The following is a 27,984-nucleotide window of genomic DNA, read 5'->3' as shown; positions in this document are numbered from 1 at the left end:
TTCTTTATTCTTTGTATTTTTTGGCTACAGCCTGTGGTGCCCCAGAAGGAAATGAAAACCGACCTGTAAGAGGGCCAGAACACAGGCCTGCCAGGAGTGATCCCTGAGCCCAGAGAGGATGATCACCCTGAGCTCCACCAGAAATGACCCCCTAGCATCGAGGCGTGTGCCCTGAGCATCACTGGCTGTGGCCCAAACCTTACTCTCATACCTCCCCCGCCCCCAATAGGATCTTTGTTTGGGTGGGACCACACTCAGCAGTGCTCAGGGCTTCTGGCTTTGTGCTAAGGGATTGTGCCTCCCTCCTGGTGGGCTGTTGGGGATTGAACCCAGGTGATCAGTTGCAAGGCCAGTGTCCTACCCACTGTACTATCGCTTTGGCCCAGGAGGAATCTTGAGATGTGTCTGACGGGGAAGGCGAGAGGGGGTGAGATGCCTGAGTAGACTAGAGAAACAAAGGCGGGGAAAGGCCTCTGGGACTTGGTTGATTCAGTTTGAACCTGGGGCCCCCTGCATAGTGGCCCACACTTGCAGGACCCACAGTGCCGTCACTGCATCCGCAGAGGCAAGAGACCCTTCCATCTATGCAGCACAAGCTGCAGGCACTCGGGAGAGGGTGCGGGGTGCAGGAGAGCTGCGGGCACTCTGGCCTCGGACGGTCCCTGCGGGGATAGGTGCAGGGAGACTGGCATAGGTTAGATTCCCACTGTGAAAAACACTTCAGCACGTGGAAGGTATTTTTAGGTCTCTGGAGTAGTGGCGCTGCACCGGTTTAGCAAACATTCACGGAGCAGAATTCTGCACGGGAAACCGTGGACGCACTTTGCACTGGCGCCTCCCCTCACAATATGCCGAGTCGGGGCGTCTCGTGTGGGAGTGTGGGGGGCAGGTTCTAGTGAGAAGGGCCAGCTCCCCCTCCAGGTCGGCATCCAGCAGGATGCCGTTTCCCTGCCAAGCTCTTGCTATGGGGACATCAGTTATAAATAAACAAACACTTGCCTGGAACGTTCTGGTCATCCTGCTCCGGCAGGCTCCCAACTCTCTGATGGCTGCTGCCGGGCCCTTGCTGGGGGGCTCAGAGGCACGTCCTGCGGAGAGGGCACGGCGCGCAGCCGCCGATTGTGTACTTAAGTCCTCTGTGTGTTTGGCTCCCGTGTCCCCCAGACACGGGTTAATGATGACGGCACAGAGAGTGGTCTGTTCACACAGTGGAGGAAGCACACAGGGGAGGCACGGCCATGCCTGTAAAATGTGCCAGGAAGGGCGCGGGGGCCGGCTCGGCTGTTTGAAAGCTTTGGACACTGCCTTTCCACTAGTGGAGACAGCCTTAGAGGCAGGCGATTATCCTGAGGTTCTGCCTTTGCCTTCTGGTTTGGATTGTTTGCCCAAAAGCGGCCTTAAACAGTACTAGGGATGGAACCCAGGGCTTCCTCCTGCACACACAGCCTTAGTTTCAAGTCATCCAACTATGTCTCTGGCCCCTGTTTTGGCATATTTTGCCACTGAAGTTTGAGTATGCGGTTTAACAATTTTCTATATTTACTTATTTTTTTTATCAGCCTGCTAGAGTTTTTGTTTGTTTTTTTCTTTTTTGGGTCACACCCGGTGATGCATACGGATTACTCCTGGCTCTGCACTCAGGAATTACTCTTGGCAGTGCTCAGGGAACCATATGGGATGCTGGGAATTGAACCCGGGTCGGCCACATGCAAGGCAAATGCCCTACCTGCTGTGCTATCACTCCAGCCCCGATTATTTTTGGGGCTACATCCGGTGATGCTCAGGGGTTACTCCTGGCTCTGCAGTCAGGAATCACTCCTGGCAGTGCTCAGGGGACCCTATGGCATGCTGGAGATCAAACCAGGGGTCGACCATGCGCAAGGCAGACGGCCTACCTACTGCACTGTCGCTCTGTCCCCTGATTTTTATGTTTATATTTTTTGACAGTCTTCCCAGCAGTGCTCGGGGGGCCAAGGGCTCTGCTAATGATACTCTTTCTGGCACTGTCAGGCCTGATGGGTGCCCTGGCTGGGTGGAGAGGTGCACCTGGGGCCACCAGGCCCACACAGGCAGAGCTCGAGTGACAGGCAGTGCTGAGGATTAAATTGAGGACCTGCCTGACTCTTTGGCCCTAGAATTTTGTGTGTGTGCTGCTGGAAGTCAGAACCAGGGCCAAACATGCAAAGCAAGTGCTGTACCGGTGGGACCAGAGAGATGGTACAGTGGCTAAGGCCCTTGCCTTGCATGCAGCCAGCCTGGGTTTGATATCCTATATGGTCCTCTGAGCACTGCCAGGAGTGATTGTTAGTGTACAGAGCCAGGAGTAAGCCCTGACCACTGCCAGGTCTGGCTCAAAAACTAAACCAAGTATCATTGAACCTACATCATCACAGTCACAGTCAGTCACAGTCCTCCCGTTGTTCATCGATTTTGTTCAAGCAGGCCCAGTAATGTCTCCATCATGAGACTTGATGTTACTGTGTTTGGCATATCGAATACGTCACGGGGAGCTTGCCAGGCTTTGCCGTGCGGGCTTGATACTCTCGGTAGCTTGCCGGGCTCTCCGAGAGGAGCGGAAGAATCGAACTTGGGTCGGCCATGTTGGCTGCGTGTAAGGCAAACGCCCAACCGCTGTGCTATCGCTCCCCCTCTTGAACCTACATCATGGGCCCTGGAATTTTTTTATTTGTTTTATTTGGGGGGGGAGGGTTGAGTATCTACACCTATACCTGGCACATTGCTTGCTGGGGGGCGGGAGGGGTGTCACTAAAAAAAAAAAATGAAAAAGCTTGTTATGTGTGGTTCAGCTAGAACAGTGTTTTTTTGTTTGTTTGTTTTTTTCTTTTTGGGTCACACCCAGCAATGCTCAGGGGTCACTCCTGGCTCTGCACTCAGGAATGACTCCTGGCGGTGCTCAGGGGACCATAGGGGATGCGGGGGATCGAACCCAGGTCGGCCGCGTGCAAAGCAAATGCCCTACCTGCTGTGCTATTGCTCCAGCCCTAGAACAGTGTTCTTGACCTTTTCCCAACTGTGGCCCCCTTCTGACCTTCTTTCCTTCCTGTTCCCCCTCTTGTCCTACTAGTTAACCCCCTGGTCGCATGCCATGGCCCTCCCATTTATGCAGTTTTCACCAATGGGATCCCAGGGATTGAACCCAGATTGGCCCTGTGCAAGACAAGCGCCCTACCCACAGTACCATCTCTCCAGCCCCCTAAATTCTTTCCATACATTCCACGTATGTGTGCATATGTCTGTGTAAGACTCTACCTTTTTTTGTTTGTTTGTTTGGTTTTTGGTTTTGGAGCACTCCTGGCAAGGCTCGACTTACTTCTTGCTTGTGCTCAGGGATCACCCCTGATGGACCATATGGGATGCCCAGGATTGGATCCGGTTTGGCTGCATGCAAGGAAAGCGCCTTATGTGCTTTACTAGTACTTTGGTCTTGAAACTACTTTCTGAGGAACCTTTTGAACAGTGGGTCAGTGGAACATTATATACTGGTAAGAAGTAATGTCAGGACTGGAGCGATAGCACAGTGGGTAGGGCGTTTGCCTTGCAAGCGGGTTCGATCCCAAGCAGCATTCCATATGGTCTCCGAACACTACCAGGAAAAGTTCCTGAGTGCAGAGCCAGGAGTAACCCCTGAGCATAGCTGGGTATGACCCAAAAAGAAAAAAAAAAAAGAAGAAATAATCTATATCTTTGCCAGTATGTCTCTGCTGTATCTCCACAGCTGCCGTGGCCACATGTATTTTTGAGCCTTGAAAGGTGGCTCGAGTGATGAACAGAGACTTCAGCTGTGTCTAACTTTCATGTCAATTTATCAGTCCCCTGTGGCTGGAAGCTTCCCTATTGGTCAGGACTGCCTGGAAATGCAGGTCTAAGGGTGTGTTTTCACGTATTCATTCTGTGGATGTTACTGGCAGGTTCATGGTAGTCATTGAGAAAAGTGCTCCTGACTTCAGTGAGAGATATGTAGAAATTCTTTGGTGTGCCTGAGTTATGATAGTACAGTGGGTAGGGCACTTGCTGGCACGTGGCCAGCCGTGTTCAATCAGCACCCCATATGGTCCCCTGAGCCTGCCAGGAGTGATCCCTGAGCACAGAGCCAGGGAACGGTAAGCCCCAAGCACCACCAAATGTGGCCCCACCCTCCCTCTCTGTGCCCCCCCACCCCCAACAAAGGGAATTCCTTGGTACCCAGAGGAAGAACTTCAGCTTTGGCAGGGAGGTTGGTCTGCTGCGGAGCCGCGGAGAAGTGCTGAGTCAGAGTGTAGGCAGTGGGGTCCAGGACCTGTTTCAGGGTGCAGGCGCCGCCTCCTCAGTGCCTGCCCATCCCCGCGAACTCCCTCGTGACAGGAGTGGGAGTGAAGTAGCCTAAGCGCATGTGCCAGCCTATGCCCACCCACACCCCAGAGCCTTGTGGGGGGCTCCCGGGTGACATGTGGGCATGGAATCTGGTGCCTTTGCATGGACCCCAAGGTCATCTTTTGGGGGTCTGGGTTGAGGGTAGTAGGGACAATAGTACTTCTTTCTCCACTTTTTCCCCCCCCTTTTTTTAATATTTAGCCCACTTGGTATTTCGGAGCTGCTTCCGCTGGCTGTGTGCTGGAGGGCCTCCTCAGTGGTGCTCTGGGACACAGTGCTGGGGATCCACCCAGGTCTCTTGCATGCAAAGCCTGCACCGAATCCGTGGGACTTTCTGGCTTAATACCTCTCTCTTCTTTCTTCCTTCCTTCCTTCCTTCCTTCCTTCCTTCCTTCCTTCCTTCCTTTCTTTCATCCCCCAAGCACCACCAGGAATGATCCCTGAGTGCAGAGCCAGGAGGAACCCCTGAGCATTGCTAGGTGTGACCCAAAAACAAAGAAAAATAAAGATAAAAAGAAAGAAAGAAAGAAAGAAAGCATCCCATATGGTCCCCCGAGCACTGCCAGGAATAATTCCTGAGTGCAAAGCTTTTTTTCTTTCTTTTTCTTTTTGTTTGTTTTTGGGTCACACCCAGCAATGCTTAGGGGTTACTCCTGGCTCTGCACTCAGGGATCGTTCCTGGCGGTGCTTGGGGGACCAAATGGAATGCCAGGAATTGAACCCAGATCAGCAAGGCAAGCACCCCACCCGCTGCACTATCGCTCTGGCCCCTGTATTTCATGTTTAAATTTTTTTTAGTCTTCCCGGCAGTGCTCAGGGGGCCAAGGGCTCTGCTAATGATACTCTTCTGGGCACTGTCAGGCCTGATGGGTGCCTTGGCTGGGTGGAGAGGTGCCCCTGGGGCCACCAGGCCCACACAGGCAGAGCTGGAGCGACAGGCAGTTCTGGGGTACAAAATTGAGGAGCTGCCTGTCTCTTTGGCCCTAGACTTTTGTGCGTGTGCTGGAAATCAGAACCAGGGCCAAACATGTACAGCAAGTGTTGTACCAGAGAGATGGTACAGTGGCTAAGGCCCTTGCCTTGCAACCAGCCAGCCTGGGTGTGGTATCCTGACCCCAGAGAGTCCTCTGGAGCCCCACCAAGAGTGATTGTTGAGTGCAGGGCCAGGAGTAGGCCCTGGCACTGCAAGCAAGACAAGTACCATTAGACTGCATCATGGGCCCTGAAGTTTTTTAATTTGTTTTATTGGGGGGTTTCTACTCCAGCAATGCTGTGTCTACTCCTGCCACTTTTCTCAGAGGAGAGTCACTCCCAGAGGTGCTCAGCGCATGGGGGCAGTGTGGTGCTGGTGATCGAACGTGGGGCTTCTGCATGTAAAACCTGTGCCAAGCCCCGTGGAACTTTCTCTGGCCCAGTGCCTGCTTTCATTTTTGAAATAAGATTGGGGGCATTTCCCAGGCGGTGCTCAGGAGGCCTGGCGGTAACTCCAGCAGTTCTCATCTGGGCTGGAGGTTCAGTGCTAGGTCCAGTTGCTGTGGTGCTGGGGGGCACCGGAGGACGCTGTGCGGCTGAGGGGGACACGCACAGGGCACGCACCTCGCTGGGTAACCTGAGGGGCCTGAAGGGGCAGAGCTGCAACCCCTCGCGGGCCAGTGCTGCTTCCCCGCCGCTCAGGGACTCTGCCTGACCATTCTCTTTCTTCCCTGCAGATGGTGTCCTGCTCCTCCGTGCTCACGGCTATCAGCAAGGTATGGGCAGAGCCACTGCAGAATGGGGCAGGGGATGGCAGAGATCTGGCAGTACCAGGACCTCTCCCAGCCTCCTGGCTCGTGTGACCTCTCCCACCGTGCAGGCCTGATGCCCTTGTGCTGGTTCCAGTGGAGATGGTGGGGAGTGGGCACCCTGGGCAGGGGGCGTGCAGCAGTGAGGAGCCCATCAGCGCCCCCTCCTGGACGAGGCTGGAATCGATCTGAGAGGAAGGGTGGGCAGGAGGCCACCTGGGCCCAGCTGCAGACCCTCTGCCCTTCCTCCCGCAGTTTGATGACTTCTCTCGGGACCTGTGTGTCCAGGCGCTGCTAGACATCTTGGACATGTTTTGTGACCGACTGAGGTAACACAGGGCTGAGGGGCCCCCAGGCTCCCAGCAAGATCTCAGTGAGTGGCAGCAGCTCCTAGGACCGGGGCAGACAGACAGACAGACTAGCCCTGGGGCTCCCCCCTCGCTGCTCCCTCCTGTGGCACTCTCTCCTCCCGACGTTTCCTGCTTGCTCCTTCCCTTGGGGCGAGTTTGCTCCATCCCCTGCCTGCCAGAATTGGGTCCAGCCCTCCGGGAAGTAGGGCGGGCTGGTTCCGCTCTCAGGCTTGGGCGCCAAGGTCCACCTCGCCTCTTTTTCCCTGCAGCTGTCATGGCAAGGCCGAGGAGTGCGTGGGGCTCTGCCGGGCTCTCCTCAGCGCCCTCCACTGGCTGCTGCGCTGCACTGCAGCCTCTGCCGAGCGGCTCCGGGAGGGCCTGGAAGGCGGCTCTCCGGCAGCGGGGGAGAAGCAGCTCACCATGTGCCTGCAGCGCCTGGAGAAGACCCTCAACAGCACCAAGAACCGGGCCCTGCTGCACATCGCCAAGCTGGAGGAGGCCTGTATGTGCCCTGGCTCCCCCGAGCCGCCGCCCCCACGGCCCCTTCTTGACTTGCGAGGGGAGAGGCAGGGTGCCAGCCCACTTCCTTCCAGGAGGAGCCGAAATCATCCCCCTTCCTTTTTTTTCTCCCCATAAGCATTGCATACATCCCAGGGACTTGGGCTGGGTGGCGCCCGAGCCAGTCAACCAACAGGTATTTACTGAGCATTACTGGGTGCGCAGCACTGCGCCCAGGTGCTGGGGTGGGGGTGGGGGGCTGCCCAAGGAGCATGTGGCAGGGTCCCTGCCCCCTCTCCCCGCCCAGCAGGCAGACTGGTTAGTGGGGCGCAGGCCTGGTGTGTCACGCACCCGGACCGGAGAAGCAGACACAACAAGCACGCCAGCCAAACGGGCGTCTGTCTCTATGGTAACCCAGGGCCGAGCACCGAGACTCTGGGGCCTGAGTGTCACCTGACTGTCCCCTTGAGTGTGGAGATGTCTGCTGTCGGCCCATTGTGCCTGAGTCCTGGGGACCCAAGTGCAGATGTTCAGTCTCGGAACCCTCCCCCCTCCCAGTGGGGGATAGATAACCTTTCTGAACAAGGCCCTGGGGTGGGGGGCCCTAGGGTGGCCAGAAGGGACACCCCGCTCAGGGCCCTTACTTTGCCTCGCTGGGCCGTGGGGGTCTGTCTGGTGGCTGCACAGGTTGCCTAGATACTGGTGTGGGGGGCCCGTGGACATTCTGTTGGCCTATAAAAAGTCCGGCAAGACCATCCCAAAGTAAATAAGGGGCTCCATGGAGAGGTTTTGCATATTTTGAATGCAGAACTGATGTTGCAGGGCTGAGGACAGGATGAACATTTGACTCCGTCTCAGTGGGTCTCGGGACTGGAGGAATGTTAGGCAGGCAGCACGCCCCCCACTACACTGTGCCAGGATCAGCGGCCTGTCATTAAGCCATGTGACAGAGCCTGGGCGTGCAGGTGTTTCTGAGAACTCGGTCGGCCGGACCAGTTTGGTCAGCTCTTACAGGTGCTGGTCCTTGAACGAGATGTGAAGGGCAGTGAGACTCTGCAGGGTGAGGGCCTTGGGCCCGGCTCTTGGCAGAGGGGAGCAGCGCAAGCAAAGGCCCAGACATGGGGCTGGGCACGGGCGGGGAAGGCCATGGATAGGCCCCGGCCCTAGGGAGTTGGACGCCCTCCCTCAGCGCTGCACTCCAGCCTCTGGGGCCCCAGGCCACTGCCAGTGGGTGGACCTCAGCTCTGGCGGCATCTGTGTGTGTACCCCCCCAGACGCCAGGCTTCAGGGAAGAGTATCCAGGGCCCTTTGTGCCCACCCCTCCTGGAAACAGTGCATGCTGCCCTCCGGCCCTGCCTCTCCCGCACTCGCCTCCCTGTGCGGCCTCACGGCCCGGGGCTGGCTGGCGGTGGAGCCTGGGGCCGGCCTCTGCTTCTCTCTGCCTCCTGTCATCTCGTCGGGTGTCCTTCTCTCCGCCAGCCTCCTGGACTGCCATCGAGCATTCTCTCCTGAAGCTCGGGGACACCCTGGCCAGCCTCAGCAGCCCCCAGCTCCGGAGCCAGGCCGAGCGCTGCGGCACCCTCATCAGGAGGTACCCGGCGCCCGGCGGGCGTGGGAGGGACGCCCAGCATGTGGGCCGCCCCCGCAGCCCCCGTGTGCCTCTGCCCACAGCATCCCTACCATGTTGTCTGTGCGCTCCCCGCCGCTGCACAAGACCAGCTTCCCTACCGTGCATGCCGTCGTCCTGCTCGAGGGCACCATGAACCTGACGGGCGAGATGCAGCCCCTGGTGGAGCAGCTGATGATGGTGAAGCGCATGCAGGTCGGGGGGCCGCACGGACAGGGAGGACTCCAGGTGGTGGGGGGGGAGGGGGCTCCTCCTCCGGCTTCCCACGGGCTCCAGGTCTGACCCTTCACCCTGAGTCCCCTCCCTGTGCCCCAGCCGGTCTCTGCCCAGCCCCACGGATCCCGGAGCCCTCACGCCTCTCCCTGGGGTCTCCCTCCAGCATATCCCCACCCCACTCTTTGTCCTGGAGATCTGGAAAGCCTGCTTTGTGGGGCTCATTGAGTCTCCAGAGGGCACCGAGGAGCTCAAGTGGACAGCGTTCACCTTCCTCAAGGTACTGGCCTGCGATGGGGCTGGAGCGATAGCACAGCGGGTAGGGTGTTTGTCTTGCACACGGCCGACCTGAGTTCGATTCCCAGCATCCCATATGGTCCCCCGAGCACCGCCAGGAGTAATTTCTGAGTGCATGAGCCAGGAGTAACCCCTGAGCATTGCCGGGTGTGACCCAAAAAGGAAAAAAAAAAAGGTACTGGCCTGTGAGACCCTGTTTTTGCTGCCCGCTGGCCTAGAACCCGTGCCCCCACTGCTCTGCTCTTGATACACATGGCCTGGTCTCTGTCGCCCTGAACTTGGAGGGGCTGTTGGCTCTGTTGTCTGCCAAGTTAGGGCAGGGGAGCCGGGAAGCCGTGGATGGGGGCGTCCACCTGTGCTCATGGCATTCCCTGGGTCCCGCAGCAGGAGGGGCCCCCACCGTATTGGCTCCAGTCATGGGTGCTGGGTCCTGGCAGCTTCCCAGTGGGCTCTGAGTGTTCTCCTGGCTCCTGTCTGCCCAGCATAGGGGGTCCAGTGGAGGGGGCAGAGAGAAGAAACTCAGCTTCCTGTTGTCCCCCTGCCCCTCCTGTAGATCCCCCAGGTTTTGGTGAAGTTGAAGAAGTATTGCCATGGGGACAAGGTGAGCTGTGGATCCCTCATCTCCCCCTGAAGGAAAGAGCCCTGGGGGCCATGCACAAGGGTATGGGCTAGGCCAGAAGCACCCTGGAACTGTCTGTGCCTTTGGGGGGCGCATCCCTGGGCAAAGCACCTGTACGTCTCTCTGTACGTGTCATGCCAGAAGCACCCGCACGTCTGTCCATCAGTCTGTGTGTCCGGTCCCGTCTTGGAGGGGGTTCGGCTCACCAGGAGGCCTGGGTGTCTGAGACACCTGCAGGACGTGGTGTGGCGTCCCTCAGGCCTGTGACCCAGGCTGGGGTGTTGGGGAGGCCTGGCTGCCAGCCGGTGGCTGTGGGGTCTTTGCAGGACTTCACTGAGGACGTCAACTGTGCTTTTGAGTTCCTGCTGAAGCTCACCCCATTGCTGGACAAAGCTGACCATCGCTGCAAGTACGTCCCTTCCCCGCTGTGCCCGAGGCAGCTTTGGGCCCTTCCTAGCTCGCCCTTTGGGGTCAGTGTCTGGGTGCCTCACCCTGGCAGGGCTAGGGCCAGCGGCCTGAGCGGTCCAGACCCCTTGGTTTCTCAGCCGTCCCTGCACTCTGCCCAGTGTCCTCCTCTTTGTCCCCCCACAGCTGTGACTGCACCAACTTCCTGCTGCAGGAATGCAGCAAGCAGGGGCTGCTGTCTGAGGCCAGCGTGGCCAACCTCATGGCCAAGCGGTGAGTATCCGATCTCTTGAACTGTCCCTTCCTGTCCTGGGCTGCTTGGAACCCCCCTAACCGAGCATTGGGTGGCTAGGCCTCCCGGGCCAGAGACCCCCGATTCCACTGCCTGGGCTGCGTTGCTTCCAGTGCGATCGGAACCCCGAGCCCGCGGCTAGCTTCCCTCTGCCCTGCACAGGACATGGTGCATCCAGGTGTGAGGACTTAGGGTGAAGTCAGAGTGACCAGGACAGGGATACCCACCCCATGGCCCCATACGTGTGCCCTCCCCCGGCCTCCGTCACTGGGGTGCCCTGTTGGTGGTGATCAGTGTTGGGAACTCGTCTCTCTCCCTCTTGGCCGGTGCCCACAGCACAGCTGACCGCGAGCAGGCGCCTCACCTGAAATCAGGGGAAAACGCCAACATCCAGCCGAACCCGGGACTCATCCTCCGGGCGGAGCCCACTGTCACCAACATCCTCAAGGTGAGGCCCAGCTGCTGTCCACCTGCTGTCCACTGCCTGCCCTCCCTGCTGAGCCGTGTACCTCTGTGGCCGTGTGGGAAGGCAGCAGTGTGGCAGGGAGACGCACTGGAAGCGAAGGTCCGTGATGGGCCTGTGGGGGACTGGAGAAGGGGACCCCCTCGGTGCCGTCACTGGCCTCAGAGCTTGGAGCACTTAGAGACTCCCAGATCAGGAGAGAGATGTGCATGACGCACCGGCATGGGGACGGGCGGGAACACTGGCCGGGCCAAGGGGCTGCAGCTTATGGGGGTCGGCTCTCCTGTACCATCCCCAGACGATGGATGCGGACCACTCCAAGTCCCCGGAGGGGCTGCTGGGTGTCCTGGGCCACATGCTGTCTGGAAAGAGCCTGGACTTGCTGCTGGCCGCTGCCGCCGCCACAGGGAAGCTCAAGTCATTCGCCCGGAAATTCATCAAGTAAGTTAGCGATGCCCAAGGCCCTGAGATTGGCGGGAACCCAGGGCACTTGCCCCCCCCCCCCCCCCCCCAAGCCCAGCCCTGGCCTGGGAAGTGCTTTGGGGCTTTGCAAGTGGTGCTTGAACCTGGGGGCACTCCTGGAGGCTTGTTGCCAACCAGGCCCGGCTTGGCGCTAGGGCCCCAGGGGATGTGCTGGGGCTTGATGTTGGGAACCCTCGGGGCCTCCGAGCAGTGCCGGGGATGGGACCAGGGCCAGTGCTCCACCCCTGTACTATCTTCTTGGCCCTGGAACTCTTTTTTTTCTCATTTCCCTAGGGTGAGTAGAGGGGCTTGGTGGGCGACAAGGTGGTGAACAGTGGGTGTGAAAGGACCCCACGTTCCTCCGCTCTGGGGCCCTGCACGTGTTTGGTTGATTTGGGATTTCATATGAGAACATTGTTCCTTTGAGCCGTTTGCTAGGCTTTGCAGATCTTTTAGAAATAGAATTCGGAGAGCTGGAGCAGTAGTAAGGGGGCAGGGGCTGACTCACCTTCCATCCCTGACTCCTCTTAGGGTCACCCAGCCCTGCTAGTCTTTCTCCCTGAGCACAGAGACAGGAGAAAGCCCTGAGCACAGCCAGGTGTGGCCCAAATCCTCCCCCCAAAAAGGCATTAGGGCTGGAGGTAGTACAGGGGTTAAGGTACGTACTTACCTTGCAGGTGGTTTGATTCCCCGACACCAAAGCTTCCCTAGGCACTGTCAGGAGTGAGCCCTGAGCACTACTGAGTGTAGAATTTTTCTTTATCTTTTTTTTTTGTGTGGGGGCCAGGGTAGCCACACCCAGTAATTGGGGGCTGCTCCCAGCTCTGTCCTGGTGGTGCTTGGGGAGCCATGTGTGCTGGGGGTCAGATCTGGGTCTCCTGCATGCAAACCCGTACTTGGCCCCTTTTTTTTTTTTTTTTTTTTTGTTTTTTGGGTCACACCCGGCAATGCACAGGGATTACTCCTGGCTCATGCACTCAGGAATTACTCCTGGCAGTCCTCAGAGGACCATATGGGATGCTGGGGATCGAACCCGGGTCGGCCGCGTGCAAGGCAAACGCCCTACCCGCTGTGCTATCGCGCTAGCCCCCAACTTGGCCCTTTTATCCACCTCTGCAGCCCAAAAGAAAAATTCGGTTTTTTTATTACACTGGTGGGGCAGGGGGAGGGAGAAGCTAAAGCGATAGTACAGGGATTGGGCATTTGCCTTGCAAGTGGCTGGCCTGGGTTTGATCCCTGACACCCCAAATGATCTCCCCAAGCCCCTCCAGAAGTGAGCCCAGAGCCCAGAACCAGGAGTGAACTGTTGAGTGTGGCCCCAAACAAAATCAAAGCGAGCACTGGAGGGCACTGTCCGTGTCGGTCACCGGACATGGGACAGCTCCCAGCCCTAGCCCCCCACAGCCGGCTGTGTCTCCTTCCCTTTCCTAGTCTGAATGAGTTCACAACGCATGGCAGTGAAGAAGGCGGTAAGTCAGCTCGTGGGTGCCATGGCGGGGTGGGGGGGTGGCACATGGAGGACTTTGACCTGTGCCAGGGGAGACTGGTTTTCTCCGGAGCACAGACTGAGGCTTCCAGGGGACCTGGAGAGAGGCTCAGACTGGCTAAAGTGTTCCCCCTTTCCCGTGTGACTGGGGGCTGGGGGTTGGGGGTGCCCAGTTTGGGTCCTGGGGGATGGGGTGGCCAGGCTGGGTGCCTGGGGACAAGGGTGTCCAGTCTGGGTGCTGGGGGGTGAGGGTGTCCAGTCTGGATGCTGGGGGAACGGGGTGGCCAGACTGAGCGCTGGGTGCTGGGGGACGGGGGTGGCCAGGCTGGGTGCTGGGGGATGGGAGTGGCCAGGAAGGGATGATGCTCCTTGAAGACCCAAGAAAAGGATTCTGAGCCTCAGAGCTCTGAAGGAGCCACTTGGTCCCTGACCTTCCTGGAGGCGAAGCCCGGGCCCCCTTCCCGAGCAGCACCTTGGCACGCCCCAGCGTCCGCTCTCGCCCCTCACAGTCAAAGCGGCCTCGGTGCGCGCCCTGCTCTTCGACATCTCCTTCCTCATGCTGTGCCATGTGGCCCAGACCTACGGGTCGGAGGTGAGTGGGAGGTAGGTGGGTGGGACGCAGGCAAAGGGGAAGGAAGAAGCAACAGCAGCAGCGTCTTGGGGCCGAGAGATGGCATAGCGGGGAGGGTGCTGGCCTTGCACAAGGCAAACCTGATTTTGATCCTGGGAGCCCACCAGGAGTGATGCCGGAGCGCAGAACCAGGAGTAGAATTTTGAGCCATGCCAGGTGTGATGCTTCCCCACCCCCCCAAAAAAAAAAGTAAAAGAAAAACAATCCAGTGTCTCATGCCACCCCTGCTGTAATCCTCTGCTGGCTGCCCACCAAAGTGACCACAAGGTGGCAGCAGAGCCCCGTCTTCCTCTGATCAGGGCCCCCGGCTTCAGGTCCTGCTGGAGGAGACCAGGGGGCCCCCTCACGCTGCTACTGCCTCTCGCCTCCTTCCCAGGTGATTCTCTCCGAGTCGAGCATGGGGTCCGAGGTGCCCTTCTTCGAGACCTGGATGCAGACATGCATGCCCGAGGAGGGCAAGATCTTGAACCCTGACCACCCCTGCTTCCGGCCTGACTCCACCAAAGTGGAGAATCTGGTGGCCCTGCTCAACAGCTCCTCGGAGATGAAGCTGGTGTCAGTGGGCGGGCTCCTGGCCCTGGGCGGTGGGGGTCCCCCTGCCACTGCCTGCTGACCCCTCTGCCCCCCTGCGCCCCCCACAGGCAGATGAAATGGCACGAAGCCTGTCTCAGCATTTCGGCGGCCATCCTGGAGATCCTCAATGCCTGGGAGAACGGGGTGCTGGCCTTCGAGTCCATCCAGGTACCCTGCCTCTCTTCTCTGCCTGAGCCTCAGAGCCAGGCTTGTTACCTTGTGGGTTTGGTTTTTTTTTTTTTCTTTTTGGGTCACATCCGGTGATGCACAGGAGTTACTCCTGGCTCTGCACTCAGGAGTCACCCCTGGCGGAGCATGAGGGACCATATGGGATGCTGGGAATCAAATCTGGGTTGGCTGCGTGCAAGGCAAGTGCCATACCTGCTATGCTATTGCTCCAGCCCCAGGTTTGGGTATTTTGCTTGTTTTTTATTTGGTTTTGAAGCTACCCCTGGCAGTGCTCAGGAATCTCCCCTGATGATGCTCAGGGAACCATAATGGATCGAATCCAGGTCAGCAGCATGCGAGACAAGTGCTTTAGCCACTGTACTACTGCTCTGACCCTATTGTCATTTTTTTGTTGTTGTTGTTGCTGTTGTTTTTGGTTTTTGGGTCACACCCGGTAGTGCTTAGGGCTTACTCCTGTCTCTGCACTCAGGGATCACTCCTGGCAGGGCTCGGTGGACCAAATGGGGTGCCAGGGATCAAACCAGGGTTGTCAGTGTGCAAGGCAAATGCCCTTCCTGCTGTAGTATCGCCCTAGCCCCATCTTTTAGAATATCTTTTATTTTTTATCTTGTATTTTTTGGGGGGTCACACCTGGCTCTGCAGTCAGGAATTACTCCTGGTGGGGCTCAGATGATTGTATGGCGTGCTGGGAATTGAACCCAAGTTGCCCACATGCATGCCAAGTGCCCTCCCCACTGTACTATGGCTCTGGTCCCCCCTTATCATTTTTCATAAGAATAAGGAGACACCTGGGGCTGAACTGATGGTGCAGGACTCCGGTGTTGGCCGTGCGCGGGCCGTGTCTTGTTTGGTCCCGGCACTGTCTCCCCTGAGCTTTGCCAGGAACCCGGAGTGGGCTGTGAACACTGCTGGGCAGGGGCCAGAGACAGAACCCTGACCGTGGCACCCACATCGGGCTGGACCTGCTGCTCTCTTTCCCGGACCTCCTAGGGGGAATTAACTCGGGTGGGACAAGGCACAGGGTGTGGGCGCAGCTGCCCCGAGACTCTGAGCGAGTGGGCCCAGTCACTCTGTCCCTATCCCTAGAAAATCACGGATAACATCAAGGGCAAGGTCTGCAGCCTGGCCGTGTGCGCGGTGGCGTGGCTGGTGGCCCATGTGCGGATGCTGGGGCTTGACGAGCGGGAGAAGTCTCTGCAGATGATCCGCCAGCTGGCCGGCCCCCTGTACAGCGAAAACACGCTGCAGTTCTACCAGGAGAGGTCAGTGCCGCCCGTGCCTGGCTCACGCCCCCTTCCTACCTGCCGCCGCCTCTTCCTTCTCCTCCTCCTCCTCCTCCTCCTCCTCCTCAGGCTCCCTTCCTCCCTGCCGCTGCCTCTTCTTCCTCCTCCTTCCCCTCCTCCCCCTCCTCCTCCCCCTCTCCTCCTCCTCCTCTTCCTCTTCCCCCTCTCCGTCTCCTCCTGCTCCTCCTCCTTCTCCTTCTTTTCTTTCTTCTCCTTTCCTGTCTCCTCTTCCTCTTGCTTCTCCTCCTCCTCTTTCTCCTCCTCCTCCTGGTGCTGACTTAGCAGCTGCCATTGTGCCCAGGGCAAGAGAGCAGTGCAGGCTCACACAGGTCCTGACCAGCTAGGGAAGGGGCATTTGCCCAGCAACAGTGGGCAGCTAAGGAAGCGGCAGCCCTAGCGAAGCCGATTCTACAGACTTGGCCCTTCTACCCAGCGGCCTTTGGTGCTGTTTGCCTGCCCTGACTTGTCAGGACATGGGCAGGTACCAGCCCACAGTTACGAGCGAGAGATCATTTATCCGGGCTGTGGAGCTGGGTCAGAATGCTGGGGGCGGGCTCTGTGATGTGGGATTCCCAGGTTCGATCCTGAGCACTGCATGGTCCCCTGAGCATTGCCCTGGAGTAGCCCCTACTTTAAAAGGATGGGACTGGAGCCATAGTACAGCGGGTAGGGCATTTGCCTTGCACATGGCCAACCCGGGTTCGATCCCTGGCATCCCCTATGGCATCCCCTGAGCACCGCCAGGAGTAATTTTTGAGTGCAGGGCCAGGAGTAACCCCTGAGCATCACTGGGTATGACCCCAAAAAGGCTAAATAAAAGGTGGGGTATGGTCAGAGAGATAGTACAGCGGGGAGGGCCTTTGCCTTGCATGTGGTCAGCCTGAGTTCGATCCCCAGCACCCCATATAGTCCCCCGAGTCTGTCAGAAGTGATCCTTGAGCACAGAGCCAGGAGTAAGTCTTGAGTACCACTGGCTATGGGCCAAAAACAAAATAGAAGTTAAAGGGGTCCTGAGAGATAGAGCAAGGGTTTGTGTGTCTGGTTGGATCCCTAACAGCTTCCTGCCTTCTGAGAGTCTCGGAGGCCCCTGAGCCTGAGACCCTGCAGGGGTGACCTGGATCATTGTGGGCCCACAGGGCCCAAAGAGCCCCACGTCCTCAGGCCCCTTTATTGAACTGCCAGCCGGGAGTCCCGAGAGTGGCTCCCGGTCCTCCGAGTTTGTGTGGGAGGCCAAAAGGCATAAACATCTCGGGGCTGGGAGGACAGCATGGTGGGTAAGGTGTTTGCCATGCACGCGTCCAGGTTCAGTCCTTAGTGCCGCCAGGAGTGATCCCAGAGCGCAGAGCCAGGAGTGAGCCCCGAGCACTGTGCCTGTGGCCCCAAAACAAACAACAAAGCAACAAGTATGGCTGACGACCTAGCCCAGTGGGTTAAGTACAGGCTCTCTGCATGCAGGCCTGGCTGGGCCCAGCCCCCAGCACCACGTGGTCCTCAGAGCTGTTGGCAGAAAGCCTCCAAGCCAGGAGTGGCTCCTGAGCACCGCTGGTCTGACCTCCAGGCCGGAAGTGCGGTAAAGGGAGAAAAGCAAAGTGTCCAGGTGTAGCCCGGTGGCGAGCTCTCGCCTTGTGTGTGCGAGGTCCTGAGTTCGGTCCCTGGCCACTGGGCTCAGGAAAATGAAAAAATGAGAGAGCAAGGAGCCGGAGAGACCCCTGTTGATGGACTAGGGCACACACGCTGCCCCCCCGGAGCTGCCACAGTTCTGATCCTGTCAACATATGGTTTCCTGAGCACTGCTGGGAGTGCCCCAAAGCCAAAATGAGACCCAGAAGGCAGCCGCAGAGGGACGCCTGCTGAGGGGAAGTGGAGAATGCAGCCCAGACCAGAGGCCGTGTCTGCGTCCTTGACCGTCGCTCATTCTTTCTCCCTCGTCCTCCCCCACTGGCCATGGGCGGTCAGCTCTGAGGAGCGGGGCACAGGGGACTCCCCCAACTGTTCTCAGCGCCCATGCATCCGGGACGTCAGCGCTCCTGCCCGCAAGGGAGAATTCCTGGAGATACGGTTACATGTGCGGCTCCGGGCTGGGAAGAGCTCTGTGGGGCAGCCCGGGCCCCTGCCCTGGAAGTGGCAGTTGACTTTGGGAGGAGGCCAAGGCTGGGTGGGGACCCCCCAGCACTCAGAGGGAAGTGATTGTATGTATTTATGTCAGAGGGTTGGCAGGGCCGGCCTGGGCGTGGAGAAACTTGGACAGAGAGAGAATGTCACCATTTTCACCATTTCGCTTGAACAACCTTGGGGAACGCCTCCCCCCCCGCCCCACCCCCCACCTCTCCAGGCTAGGCACATGCTAGCCAGGAGCCAAACCCACAGAGCCAGGTCTGGGGTCACCCCTTCTTGCGTCCCCTTGAGCAGAGCGTGGGGTTTGGTCCTTCACCGGTGCCCCTGAGGGTAGTATGGCCTGGGGCTCAGCCTTCTGCACAAGCGCGCACGCGCATGCACTCCTGTGGCTGGGTGCTGGGCTCAGCTGCCCTATACATGTGTCTTTGTGTCCGCGTGTGTGCATGTGCGCTCATGCTCTTGTGTAGCCAGATTCAAGCTCAGCTGCCACGTGTATGTGTATGTGTGTATGGCCAGGTGCTGGTCTCAGCTTTCCCTGTGTGTGCCTTGACTGTGCATGTGTCCGTGTGACCAGGTGCTGAGCTCAGCTGCCACGTGTGTGTGTGTGTGTGTGTGTGTGTGTGTGTGTACGTGTGTGTGGCCGGGTCCTGGGCTCAGCCGCCCTGTGTGTGTTTGTGTATAGTGTGTGTGTGTGTGTGTGTGTGTGTGTACGTGGTGTGGGCTCAGCCGCCCTGTGCGCGTGCCCACAGGGTGGTGATCATGAGCTCCATCCTGGAGCACATGTGCGCCGACGTGCTGCAGCAGACGGCCACACAGATCAAGTTCCTGTCACCCGGCATGGACAGCATGCCCTACTGGAACCCGCTGCCCCCGCGGCGGCCCATCCGCGAGGTGCTTAGCGGCGTGTTCGCCCGCGTGCTGGAGAAGGGCTGGGTGGACAGCCGCGCCATCCACGTCTTCGATGCCCTGCTGCACATGGGCGGCGCCTACTGGTTCTGCAACAACCTCGTCAAGGTACTGGGCGGGGCTCCCCCAGAAGCACCCAGCGGGAGCTGGGAGAAGGGCAGGGGTCAGCCGTCCGTTCCCACCTGCCCCCCAGGAGCTGCTGAAGGAGACCCGCAAGGAGCACACGCTGCGGGCTGTGGAGCTGCTCTTCTCTATCTTCTGCCTGGACATGCCGCAGGTCACCCTGGTCCTGCTGGGCCACATCCTGCCTGGCCTGCTCACTGACTCAGCCAAGTGGAACAGCCTCATGGACCCGCCCGGCACAGCCCTGGCCAAGTAGGCGCATCCCCACGGGTGGGACCCTCAGTCACCCCCTGCTGACCCCCGCCCTGGGCCTGCTGTATGTGTGTGTGTGTGTGTGTGTGTGCGCGCGCACTCGTGCGCGCCCTGGGACCCTTGGTTACCCCCTGCTGGCTCCACCCTAGGCTCGCTGTCTGGTGCGCCCTGAGCTCCTACTCCTCCCACAAGGGACAGGCGTCCTCCCGCCAGAAGAAGAGGCACCGCGAGGACATCGAGGTGGGGACCCTGGGCCGCCATGTGCCCTGAGGGGCACCGAGACATTTCTGGGCCGAGGCAGAGGGAACTGGCACCCAGGGTTGGTGCCGGGGATAAGTGAGCATCCAGGACCTCAGGGGGCCAAGGGGTAACAAGGACATCCACTGCCCTGCAGGACTACACCAGCCTTTTCCCGGTGGACGACGTGCAGCCATCCAAGCTGATGCGTCTGCTGAGCTCCAATGACGAAGACCCCAACCTCCTGTCCAGCCCCAGTGAGTGGACAGTGCCCAGCCCCCAGAGGCTGCGAGGAAGGAGTTTTAGGTCTCAGCCCCAGGGCCGGGGCCTCTCTCCAGACCCCTGCCCTGTCCCTCCCTGCGTTAGTCATGCCGGCCTCGCTCAGGCTGACTCACGCTGATCTTACCCCATACCCAGCCCAGGGGGGCCTGGTCTCCCCGGCCCCCGACTTCCTGGATGCCCGTCACTTCCCTCTCCTCCTTTCCCAGCTTCCCTGGGGCATCCCGTTTCTCGTGTGCTGAGTGCTCCTGAGTCTGGAAGTTCCTCGGAGACCTTTTGAGGGTCTCGGGAATGAGCCGAGCACTGAGCAGCACAGCGGGGCTCAGCCTCTGCCTGCCTTGTGGGGGGCCTCTGCAGGTGTTGGGAGGCCTGGGAGCTGGCTCTGAGGCTGAGCATGTGCTGGGCATGTGGGAACCACTCGGTTCCAGGAGCGGCCGTCTAGCTGGCCGTCTTGCTGGACATAGCCTCAGCACTGTCCCGTGTGGCCCAGAAGCCAAAGTAAATAACATTGTAGGGTGGAGAGAGATGGACAGGCTAGGCTGGGCACAGGCTTTGTTCACAGGAGGCTGAGTTCAACCCCCGGCACCACGTGGTCCCCCAGCACTGCCAGTAGTGACCCCCTGCCCTCCTAGCCCCCGGGCAGCTCTGAGCTGAGAGTGACCCTGAAACCAAACAAATGGAGAGATGTTGGGGCGACCTAGTGGTAAAAGGCACACACAGCTGGTGCCTGCATTGCACCCCGGGAGTGGGTTCCCTCCCTCCTCTTTGGGGGTCCCTCTGTGCCACTGTGGGGGTTACCGACACTTGGCTCAGTGTCTCCCTATTGGCTCACAGCCGAGCGTCCCATGAACAGCTCCTTGTCCGCCTCCCAGCTGCACACAGTGAACATGCGGGACCCGCTGAACCGTGTCCTGGGTGAGCCCCCCGCCCCACTCCTGCCTGGGGACCCCTCGACATGGTGGGGGGCGAGGTCTGACTTGGCAGCTCCCCACCCCTCTGTTTCCCCGCGCCCCACCTCCGAGCTCCTCCCACCTCTGTCCCGGCACAGCCAACCTGTTCCTGCTGCTCTCATCCACCCTGGGCGCGCGCACAGCCGGCCCGCACACACAGTTTGCGCGCTGGTTCCTGGAGGAGTGTGTGGAGTGCCTGGAGCAGGGCGGCCGCGGCAGCATCCTGCAGTTCATGCCCTTCACCACGGTGAGTCGGGCGGGAACGCCACCCCCCACCCCACCCTGCCCCGCACACCCCAACCTGTGTGTCTGTGTCTGCCCACCGCAGGTGTCCGAGTTGGTGAAGGTGTCGGCCATGTCCAGCCCCAAGGTGGTCCTGGCCATCACGGACCTCAGTCTGCCCCTGGGCCGCCAGGTGGCTGCCAAGGCCATTGCTGCCCTCTGAGGGCCTGGGACGGGGGTGCCTGGGAGGGGGTCCCAGCCCCCGGCCCCTCAGCAGGGAACGCGAAGCTGTCCTTGCTAGGCTGCGTGTCAGAGCCGGGTCAGCTTCCCGGGCCTCCCTGCACCTGGCCTCTGCCGGCTCTTGGCCTCACCCCCCTTTCTTGCGTGATTTCCCCGTGCAGCCCCTCCTGAGGGTTGGGCACCCCGGGGCCGGGAGAGATTCTCTATTTTTGTACCATGGGAGAAAAGCTCCCCTTCGCACACTTGTGCAAATAAAGAGCCTCGTGCGTCTGGGTCTGTCTCTGACTTGGAGTGGGCCAGGGGGACCCTCAGGCAGGCCCAATGGCTCAGTGCTGGGGTGGAGGTGTGGATGCAGTGGTGCGGGGGGTGGGGGTGGGGTCGGGTCTTTAGGTGGGTCAGGCCAGCTGCCTCCCTGAGCGTCTCCCCAGCCCAGCTCGCAGATCTCTCATGCCCAGAGCTGTGCTGTGTCTGGCTGGGCTGCTGGGACGAGGCCGAGGAGGGGCCGGTGGGGGCAGGAAAGGGGTGCCTCCTGTCCCCCAGGATGGTCTGCTGAGAAGGGGCCCAGGGGACAAGCCAGCTGGACTGCAAACTGGAAGCGGCACTGGCTAAGGCTGCCCAGAGCGGGCAGGAAGTCCTGTTCTGACCAGACCCCACCCAGAAAGGGGCTGGCGAGAGGGGGGAACTTGACTGGGCTCCGCCTGCCCGTATTTCTCATCCAGGAGCCCGGGAGGGCCAGGGAAGGGCAAGGGGGAGCACAGGGCCGGGAGGGTGGTGTGAGCGGCCCCTACGCGAGATCACGTGTCCCCAAGAGGACACCCAGCCCTGGCCTCCTCCTCGGTCTCAGGCATATCCAGGCGGCCCCCTCTGTGGGCCTCCGGGGGAGTGGGGTGCTGTGCCACGCCCAGTACTTGGGGGTCAGGCCTGTCGCCATCCGTTACCTCTGCTGGGGCTCCCCCGAGCAGGGACCCACCATTGCTTCACTCAGACATGGAAACAAGTCAAAGGAAGGGGGTCAGGAGGGCACCCCTCCCTCCCCATGCCTCCCTCGGCCTCCCCCATTGTGCCCCAGCTGGACGCAAGAAGGAAGGACAGTTTGGACTCGCGCACTTTATTACCCTGACACTCAGTCACAGTTAAGACAGTGGGTGCAGGGGACAGAGGTGACTTCCCTCCCACGTGGGGCGGGGGAGGCGGCCAGTGATCTGGGCCTGTCTTCTTGGTGTGGGTGCTGGAGCCCATGGCCAGGACGTGGCGCAAAGGTAGAGCACGTGCGTTACATGTGAGAGAATCCAACTTCCCTCCCCGGTACCCACAAACCAAAAAAGTCTTAGGAAAATTAGATGCCCCAGCAAACTGGGACCCCAGGGTCAAGTCTCCTGGCTCTGCCCCCCCCACCCCACTGGGCTTACTGGCCCCTGGGCCCCCAGCTGAGTGGGAGGCCAGAGCCGGGAGTCCAGGACCCATCGGGCGACACTGGTGTTTAAATATTAAACAGGGCTGTGCGTCTCCCACACTTGTGGGAGATCTCGACGCTTCCAAGGGCCCCACACGGGTACCCTCAAGGTTGGGGTTCACTGTGCTGCTGCTTCCCATGGCCCATTGGAGCCAGGCGGGGAGTAGCCACAGGAGCAAATACTCGGTATTTACCTAAATGCCCCCCAGTCCGGCAGAGGGGGCATGGGTGCTTCCTCTCTGCAGCAGGCAGGAGGAAGGACTTAAATAGGTTTAAATATGCATAAATATTAAATAGAGATAAATAGGCGGGCCGGGTGGGGGCTCAGGGCTGGGTCAGGCCTCGAAGCAGCCTGGACGCCTGTTCCAGGAAGGTCTGCAGGCTGGAGGCCACCAGGACGCCCCCTGCTCGGCGCTGGAAGGCGGAGGTGAAGGTCGGCATGGGGCCCGGTGCAGGCTGCATGCTTGGGGCCACCCCCATGTCCTCCATCTGTTGGGGGGAGATGAGGTCAGTGATGGGGCCTTGGGGAAGGAACCCAGGGTGAGGGGGGCTCGACTCCAACACCATCTTCAAGGTCTGGGCACCCGCGTCTGCCCTTCAGCAGGTGCCGGAGCCCCTGCCATCCTGCACCCCAGGATGCCTCCCATGACCCTGCAGAGTGTCTGGATGTGGGCCTGGAGGCCCGAGGGGGCGCCCCTACACTCACCTGCCGCCACACGTTGGTGGCAAAGTCGGCGACATCCAGTTGCAGCAGATCCACAGTGGGCTCCAGCTCAGGGGTGATGCCCGCCAGGGCCTGCAGGAGGCCCTGGTAGAGGAAGAGTCCTCTGTGCAGGGGGCCCAGGCAGCTCGTCTAGGAGGACCGAGGAGAAGATGAGGGGTGCTGTCAGGGCTGTGCGCTCATGGCCAGTGTGAACCTCCCGACCCTCCCCTGCACCCCCTGACCCCCCCCGCCACACACACACACACACACACACACACACACACACACACACTCACCAGCTGCAGGGCCTTGTTGGAGCAGCTGCTCGGCCGAGCCCGGGGGATACCCAGAGAGTGTCCTAGCAGCACCAGCTCCTCAGGGTGGCATAGCTGGTAGGAGGCACACTGCGGGGGGTGGGGGGAGGATGCCCAGTGAGGGATGCCTCTGCCTCTGGACCCCCATTTCTGGAGGCCATGCCCACCCCTCCTCGCTTTGCCTGGCTCTGGCTGGGGGCTCCTTCACTCACCAGCTTCTCCTGCAGTTCCCAGCTCTGGGCCTGGATCTTCCTCACTTGCTCCAGGCACTGGAGCAGGAAACGGTGGGGCAGGGCTGGAACGGGGGCCTGGGCCGCTGTGGCTTCTCGAAGCCACCACAGGGTGCTCCAGCAGAGCAGGACTGGGAGGGACACTGAAGGTCACACACTGTCCCTCCCTCCCCCGCCCCCTGCCCACCTCCCCACCAGGGCTGGCCCATGGCAGAGGGTTGAGAGGAATGCTCACCTGTTAGCTTCATGAGGCTTCGGGGGCAGGCTTGGCTGAGGGGCTGGGGTGCAGGCGGCTGGTGGCTCCTTGGCCGAGGGGCTGGGGTGCGGATGGCTGGTGGCTCCTTGGTCGAGGGACTGGGGTGCAGGCAGCTGGCTCTTTGGTCGAGGGGCTGGGGTGCGGGCAGCTGACTTGTGCTCTGGCAGGACCAGCTCAGCTCTGGGGGCCTTTATACTCAACCCATGGAGGTCTGGGAGGAAATTACCTGGAGCAGGGACTGAGGCTTAGTAATAACTTCCCAGGATTTATGCAAATTTGGTGTCCAGGACAATGCAGGGGGGCGGGGGGGGGGGCGATGATAATCTGTTTGCGAAAGTTTTGTGAAATTGTGGAATCTCTGAGCTTTCCTTGACGGCTCGCCCCTCTCACAGCTCCCTTCCTCCTCCAAACCCCAGCCCAGCCTGAATTGCCCTGGGGGTGTTTGAACAGAAACCTGCCGAGAGGGTGCTCCAGGGAGCCAGGCTCAGCAGCCAGGCAGGCCTCCCCAACCCCGCCCCACCTCCCCCCGGGGGCCATCTGCTGGGTGCCCCCTTTGTCACACGGCTCGCAGCCACATTGCCCCACTGGGTCTGGAGATTGGAGAAAGACAGTCTGGTCCCGATCATCTCCCCGCTTCCTGTCAGCTCCCAGAGGCTGCCCAAGCTGGTCCCCCGTGGAGGCACTTTGGGGTCCTGCCCTTGTCTCCTCCCGGACGCTGAGGCGCAGGGTCAGCTTCCAGGAGCTCTGTCCTGTGCAGTTAGCTGGGAACTCCCCGAGCAGAGCTGTGACTCATTCCGCTAAACCCATTCGCTCCCCGAGGCCAGGAAGCCGGATGTCTGCCCTGAGTGAGCAAGGCCCCTCCAGGCTCACTTCACCTGCCCTTCCTCCCCATCCCGCTCCCCCTCCCTGCTCTGCCCTCCCGCCACAGCACCCGGACTCAGGGCAGGGGTGTTGGCCCCGGGTCCTCTGCCAGTGTGGCGCGGGGGCGGCAGGAGAAAGTGTGGGGCACATGACTCTTCCAGCCAAGCCTGGGTCCCTGGACCTCTTCCCACCGTGTTCATCAGACAGGGCAGGGCCCGGCAAGGTCACGAGCAGGGTCAGTCATAGCCCCAGTCTCCGCCTCAGGCCTATGCTAGGAGCGGCTCACGAACCGGGGGGGCCTGCCCAGGGCAGTCTGGAGGGCCACACCCAAGGCTGTCCAGGTTTCTCCCCAGGTTCCCCCCTAAGAAGTGGTGGTGGGGGTCGGGTGTAAGCCTCTAGCTTCACACCCAGGGTGTGGCTGGTCAGGCTAGACCATCGCTGGGGCTGGGGTGCCTCCTGGTGGCCACAGCTGGCATGGCCTCCTTGAAGGGATCATATCAGGCCAGTCTCAGTCCTCCAGCCTCATTGGATCCCTGCTCCAGCCCCAGACAGGGATGGATCCTGGATCTGGACCCAGCTCTGTAGGAGTCGAGGGGTGGACCTAGCGGAACCGTGGGAGAAAGCAAAGTCTATTTGCAAACAAGCCCCCTCCAAGGATTATTGTTACAAATACATGATTGACAAGGCGGGAGAGAGAACACTCGGTGGGCGCTTACCTTGCTCGCAGCCAACACGGCTTCCATCCTGTCACCATGTGTGGTCCCCCAGGCACCGCCAAGAGTGAGCCCCAAAACAAATCAAGAAAACCCCATACAAACACATGATTGTGTTCCCTTCCAGAAGCCCAGATCTGAGGAAGGTGCTCGAACTGTTTCCCCTTTCCAGACAAGGACTCTGGAGACCAGAATGGGTAGGGCATTTGCTTTGCAAACAGGGTTCACCTGGGTTTAATCCCTGACCTTTCATATGGTCCCCGGAGCACCACCAGGAGTAATTCCCGAGTGCAGAGCCAGGAGTAACCCCTGAGCATCGCTGGGTGTGACCCAAAATTAAAAACAAAACAGAGGAAGACTGACCCCCAGGACATGTGGCCACTTCCCAAGGAGAAGAACCCGGGTCTGCCCAGGTCAAAGTTTAAAATGCTTTTATTTTTATGTTTTAATTTTACATACTTTGTTTTTTGGGCCACAGCTGGCGGTGCTCAGGGCTGACTCCTGGCTCTGTGCTTAGGCTCTGTACTCTGGGCAGGACTCGGGGGGACCAGCTGAGGATGGAGCCCACCTTGCCCGGCAAGCGTCCCTACCCACTGTCCTATCTTTCTGGTCCCCCAATGCCTTATTTGCTGTTGTTTTGGTTTTGGGTCATACCCTGCAGTGCCCCGAGTTTACTGGTGCCTCAGGAATCACTCCTTGTGGAACTATATGTGGTGCTGGGGATGAAATACCTGCTCTGATATCTCTCTGGCCTCACCTTTTTTTTTTTTTTTTTTGGCTCTTTGAGTCACACCGGCAATGCTCAGGGGTTACTCCTGGCTCTGCACTCCGAGGAATCACTCCTGGAGATGCTCGGGGGACCACATGGCATGCCGGGACTGAACCCAAGTCGGCCTTGTGCAAGGCAAATGCTGTGCTATCGCACTAGCCCTCCACTTTCGTTTTCAAGTCCCTCCCCTTGTGGCTGACTGTGGTGTCTGAGCATCTGTGTTTGGTTGTGGGGCAGCCCGCACTGGGCTGCAGGTGCTGGCCATCACAGGGTGAACCCCCCCCCCCCCCGCCCCATCAGGCTGCTCAGCACAGCTGGGCAGTGCCAGGCCTGGACAGCCCAGGTGCTCTGCCACGGGACAATCGCTCTGCCTGAGCCTGAAACTCTTCTTTTCCAGGAACAGACACACAGCCCTACTCTGGGGACCACGAGTGCCAGGCTTGAACCCAACCCTCCTGCAGGCAGAGCATGCGTTCCTGTCCTTCCAGCTACCTCCTGGGCCCTGGGAAGGACTTGTAGGTGGCCAGAGAGGAGAATGTCAGAGTGGGTGGCTGCCAGAGGGAGTGACCGTCTGTCCAGGGAAGGTGCTGGCATCTGTCTCATAGGAAGCAAACGCAAAACTTGGCTTGACCTGGTGTGTCGGGCCCCTTCCATGCCACTTTGTCTTTTCCACTACGTGTCCCATGTGGCTCCTGCCACAAACCAAGGGACTTTCTCAGGATCTGAGAACTAGCTGGGGGTGGAGAGGCTCTGTAATGGGGCAGCCTGTACAGGAGGGGCTCCTCAGAGGTAGGCTCCCCGCTGTGACCCCTCTTCTCCATCCCCCAAAGGCCTGTCCTGGAACTTCCTGCTTTCATCTGGAACATCCTTTCATCTGGAAGGATGAGGGAGGTGGGGACTCATTTGCTGCTGACTTGGCCTGTGGGCCAAGACATGGACCATGAGCCAAGAGTGGGTTTTACAGTTTCAGATGATTGGGAGGGAAAATCAAGACTTTCATAACATGTGAAAACTGTATGGAATGCAACCCCCTCTTCGTAATTTGCTTACACGAGGCTGCTGAGCGCCACTTTCATTCTGGGAAGGCAGAGATGCGTGGCTCTGCCTGACCTCAGGGCTCCCGAGCAGAAGAAACGGGCCCGTGGGACGGGCACGTCTGGGAAGACATGCCCAGAGATGCCCTCCACTAAGTAAAGCAGTGTCTAGAAACAAAGGCGGGGCCCATCACACTGGCTGTGGGCTCTGCACAGGCCTTGCTGGAGCCGAACCCCAGAATGGAAACCCCACGAGGAAAGTCATTTGTTTTTGGGGCCACATCCAGTGGTGCTCAGGGTTTACTCCAGGCTCTTCCCTCAGGGATCACCTCTGTTGGAGCTTGGAGGACCCTCTGGGGTACCAGACACCAAACCTGGGTCACTTGCCAGCTTGAAAAGTTTTTTTCTATTGTACTGTTCACAGGTGCTGTGTAGACTGGACTAGGACTACTAGCAAGGGAACTGGAGGTGTGTTATAATCCTGTGATGCATCGTTAGCAGTTAAAAATGCAAAGGGACTGGAGTGACAGTACAGTGGCTAAGGCGTTTGTGGCCTTGGCATGTGGCCAACCTGGGTTTGATTCCTGGCACCCCATGTGGTTCCGAGCCAGGAATAAGCTCTAAGCTTATTCTGCCAGGTGTAGCCCCAAACCAACAGAAACCTCAAAATAATTCAATTTTTTTCTTTGGCGTGGGGCCTAATATCTGGCAGTGCTCAGGAGTGACCTCTGGTGCTGCTCAGGGGGACCCTATGTGGCGCTGGGCATTCAGACCAGGATTACCAAGA

At 59.5% G+C, this 27,984-nt stretch overlaps 2 protein-coding genes and 1 non-coding gene across 5 annotated transcripts in view; 2 read left to right on the top strand and 1 right to left on the bottom strand.

The window, feature by feature from the left end:
* Positions 1–21,134, top strand: part of MED24 (mediator complex subunit 24) — a 29,366-nt gene extending 8,232 nt beyond the window's left edge. For 2 of the 3 annotated variants that reach the window (XM_056126707.1, XM_056126706.1), the window contains exons 4-27: positions 6,081–6,119; positions 6,408–6,481; positions 6,772–7,004; positions 7,140–7,196; positions 8,480–8,591; positions 8,672–8,822; positions 9,007–9,120; positions 9,691–9,738; positions 10,083–10,165; positions 10,348–10,434; positions 10,790–10,901; positions 11,215–11,357; positions 12,810–12,847; positions 13,374–13,456; positions 13,872–14,050; positions 14,137–14,236; positions 15,344–15,519; positions 18,405–18,669; positions 18,755–18,936; positions 19,086–19,176; positions 19,331–19,430; positions 20,287–20,367; positions 20,501–20,649; positions 20,731–21,134. In XM_056126707.1, the coding sequence (XP_055982682.1) occupies positions 6,081–6,119; positions 6,408–6,481; positions 6,772–7,004; positions 7,140–7,196; positions 8,480–8,591; positions 8,672–8,822; positions 9,007–9,120; positions 9,691–9,738; positions 10,083–10,165; positions 10,348–10,434; positions 10,790–10,901; positions 11,215–11,357; positions 12,810–12,847; positions 13,374–13,456; positions 13,872–14,050; positions 14,137–14,236; positions 15,344–15,519; positions 18,405–18,669; positions 18,755–18,936; positions 19,086–19,176; positions 19,331–19,430; positions 20,287–20,367; positions 20,501–20,649; positions 20,731–20,847 (2,814 nt within the window). In that variant the 3' untranslated portion in view covers positions 20,848–21,134. The remainder of the gene's footprint in view (positions 1–6,080; positions 6,120–6,407; positions 6,482–6,771; positions 7,005–7,139; positions 7,197–8,479; positions 8,592–8,671; positions 8,823–9,006; positions 9,121–9,690; positions 9,739–10,082; positions 10,166–10,347; positions 10,435–10,789; positions 10,902–11,214; positions 11,358–12,809; positions 12,848–13,373; positions 13,457–13,871; positions 14,051–14,136; positions 14,237–15,343; positions 15,520–18,404; positions 18,670–18,754; positions 18,937–19,085; positions 19,177–19,330; positions 19,431–20,286; positions 20,368–20,500; positions 20,650–20,730) is intronic. The other variant, XM_056126708.1, reaches the window with a different exon arrangement.
* On the top strand, positions 13,208–13,310 carry LOC130036384 (small nucleolar RNA SNORD124). Its single transcript, XR_008794414.1, has one exon. It is a non-coding gene; the product is annotated as a small nucleolar RNA SNORD124 (small nucleolar RNA).
* A 1,507-nt stretch (positions 21,135–22,641) lies between the features above and the next one.
* On the bottom strand, positions 22,642–25,424 carry CSF3 (colony stimulating factor 3). Its single transcript, XM_056126549.1, has 6 exons — positions 25,398–25,424; positions 23,800–23,953; positions 23,547–23,707; positions 23,317–23,424; positions 23,024–23,170; positions 22,642–22,806 (listed from the first exon to the last, which is right to left on the bottom strand). Exons 1-6 carry the CDS (start codon positions 25,422–25,424, stop codon positions 22,642–22,644), a joined length of 762 nt encoding a protein of 253 aa, XP_055982524.1.
* Between the last annotated feature and the right edge of the window lie 2,560 nt (positions 25,425–27,984).

This window comes from Sorex fumeus, unplaced genomic scaffold, assembly GCF_029834395.1.
Source record: "Sorex fumeus unplaced genomic scaffold, SorFum_2.1 ptg000063l, whole genome shotgun sequence".
Lineage (NCBI taxonomy): Eukaryota > Metazoa > Chordata > Mammalia > Eulipotyphla > Soricidae > Sorex > Sorex fumeus.
Note: the sequence above shows the minus strand (reverse complement) of the source record. Positions and strands in the feature narration are given on the sequence as shown.

Excerpts from the sequence above, each read along its gene's own strand:
- CSF3 (XM_056126549.1), bottom strand. The coding sequence starts at position 25,424 with ATGGAAGCCGTGTTGGCTGCGAGCAAG. Across the intron at positions 23,708-23,799 it reads AAGCCTCATGAAGCTAACAG|TGTCCCTCCCAGTCCTGCTC; the intron begins GTGAGCATTCCT and ends TGTGACCTTCAG. Across the intron at positions 22,807-23,023 it reads CCACCAACGTGTGGCGGCAG|ATGGAGGACATGGGGGTGGC; the intron begins GTGAGTGTAGGG and ends TCCCCCCAACAG.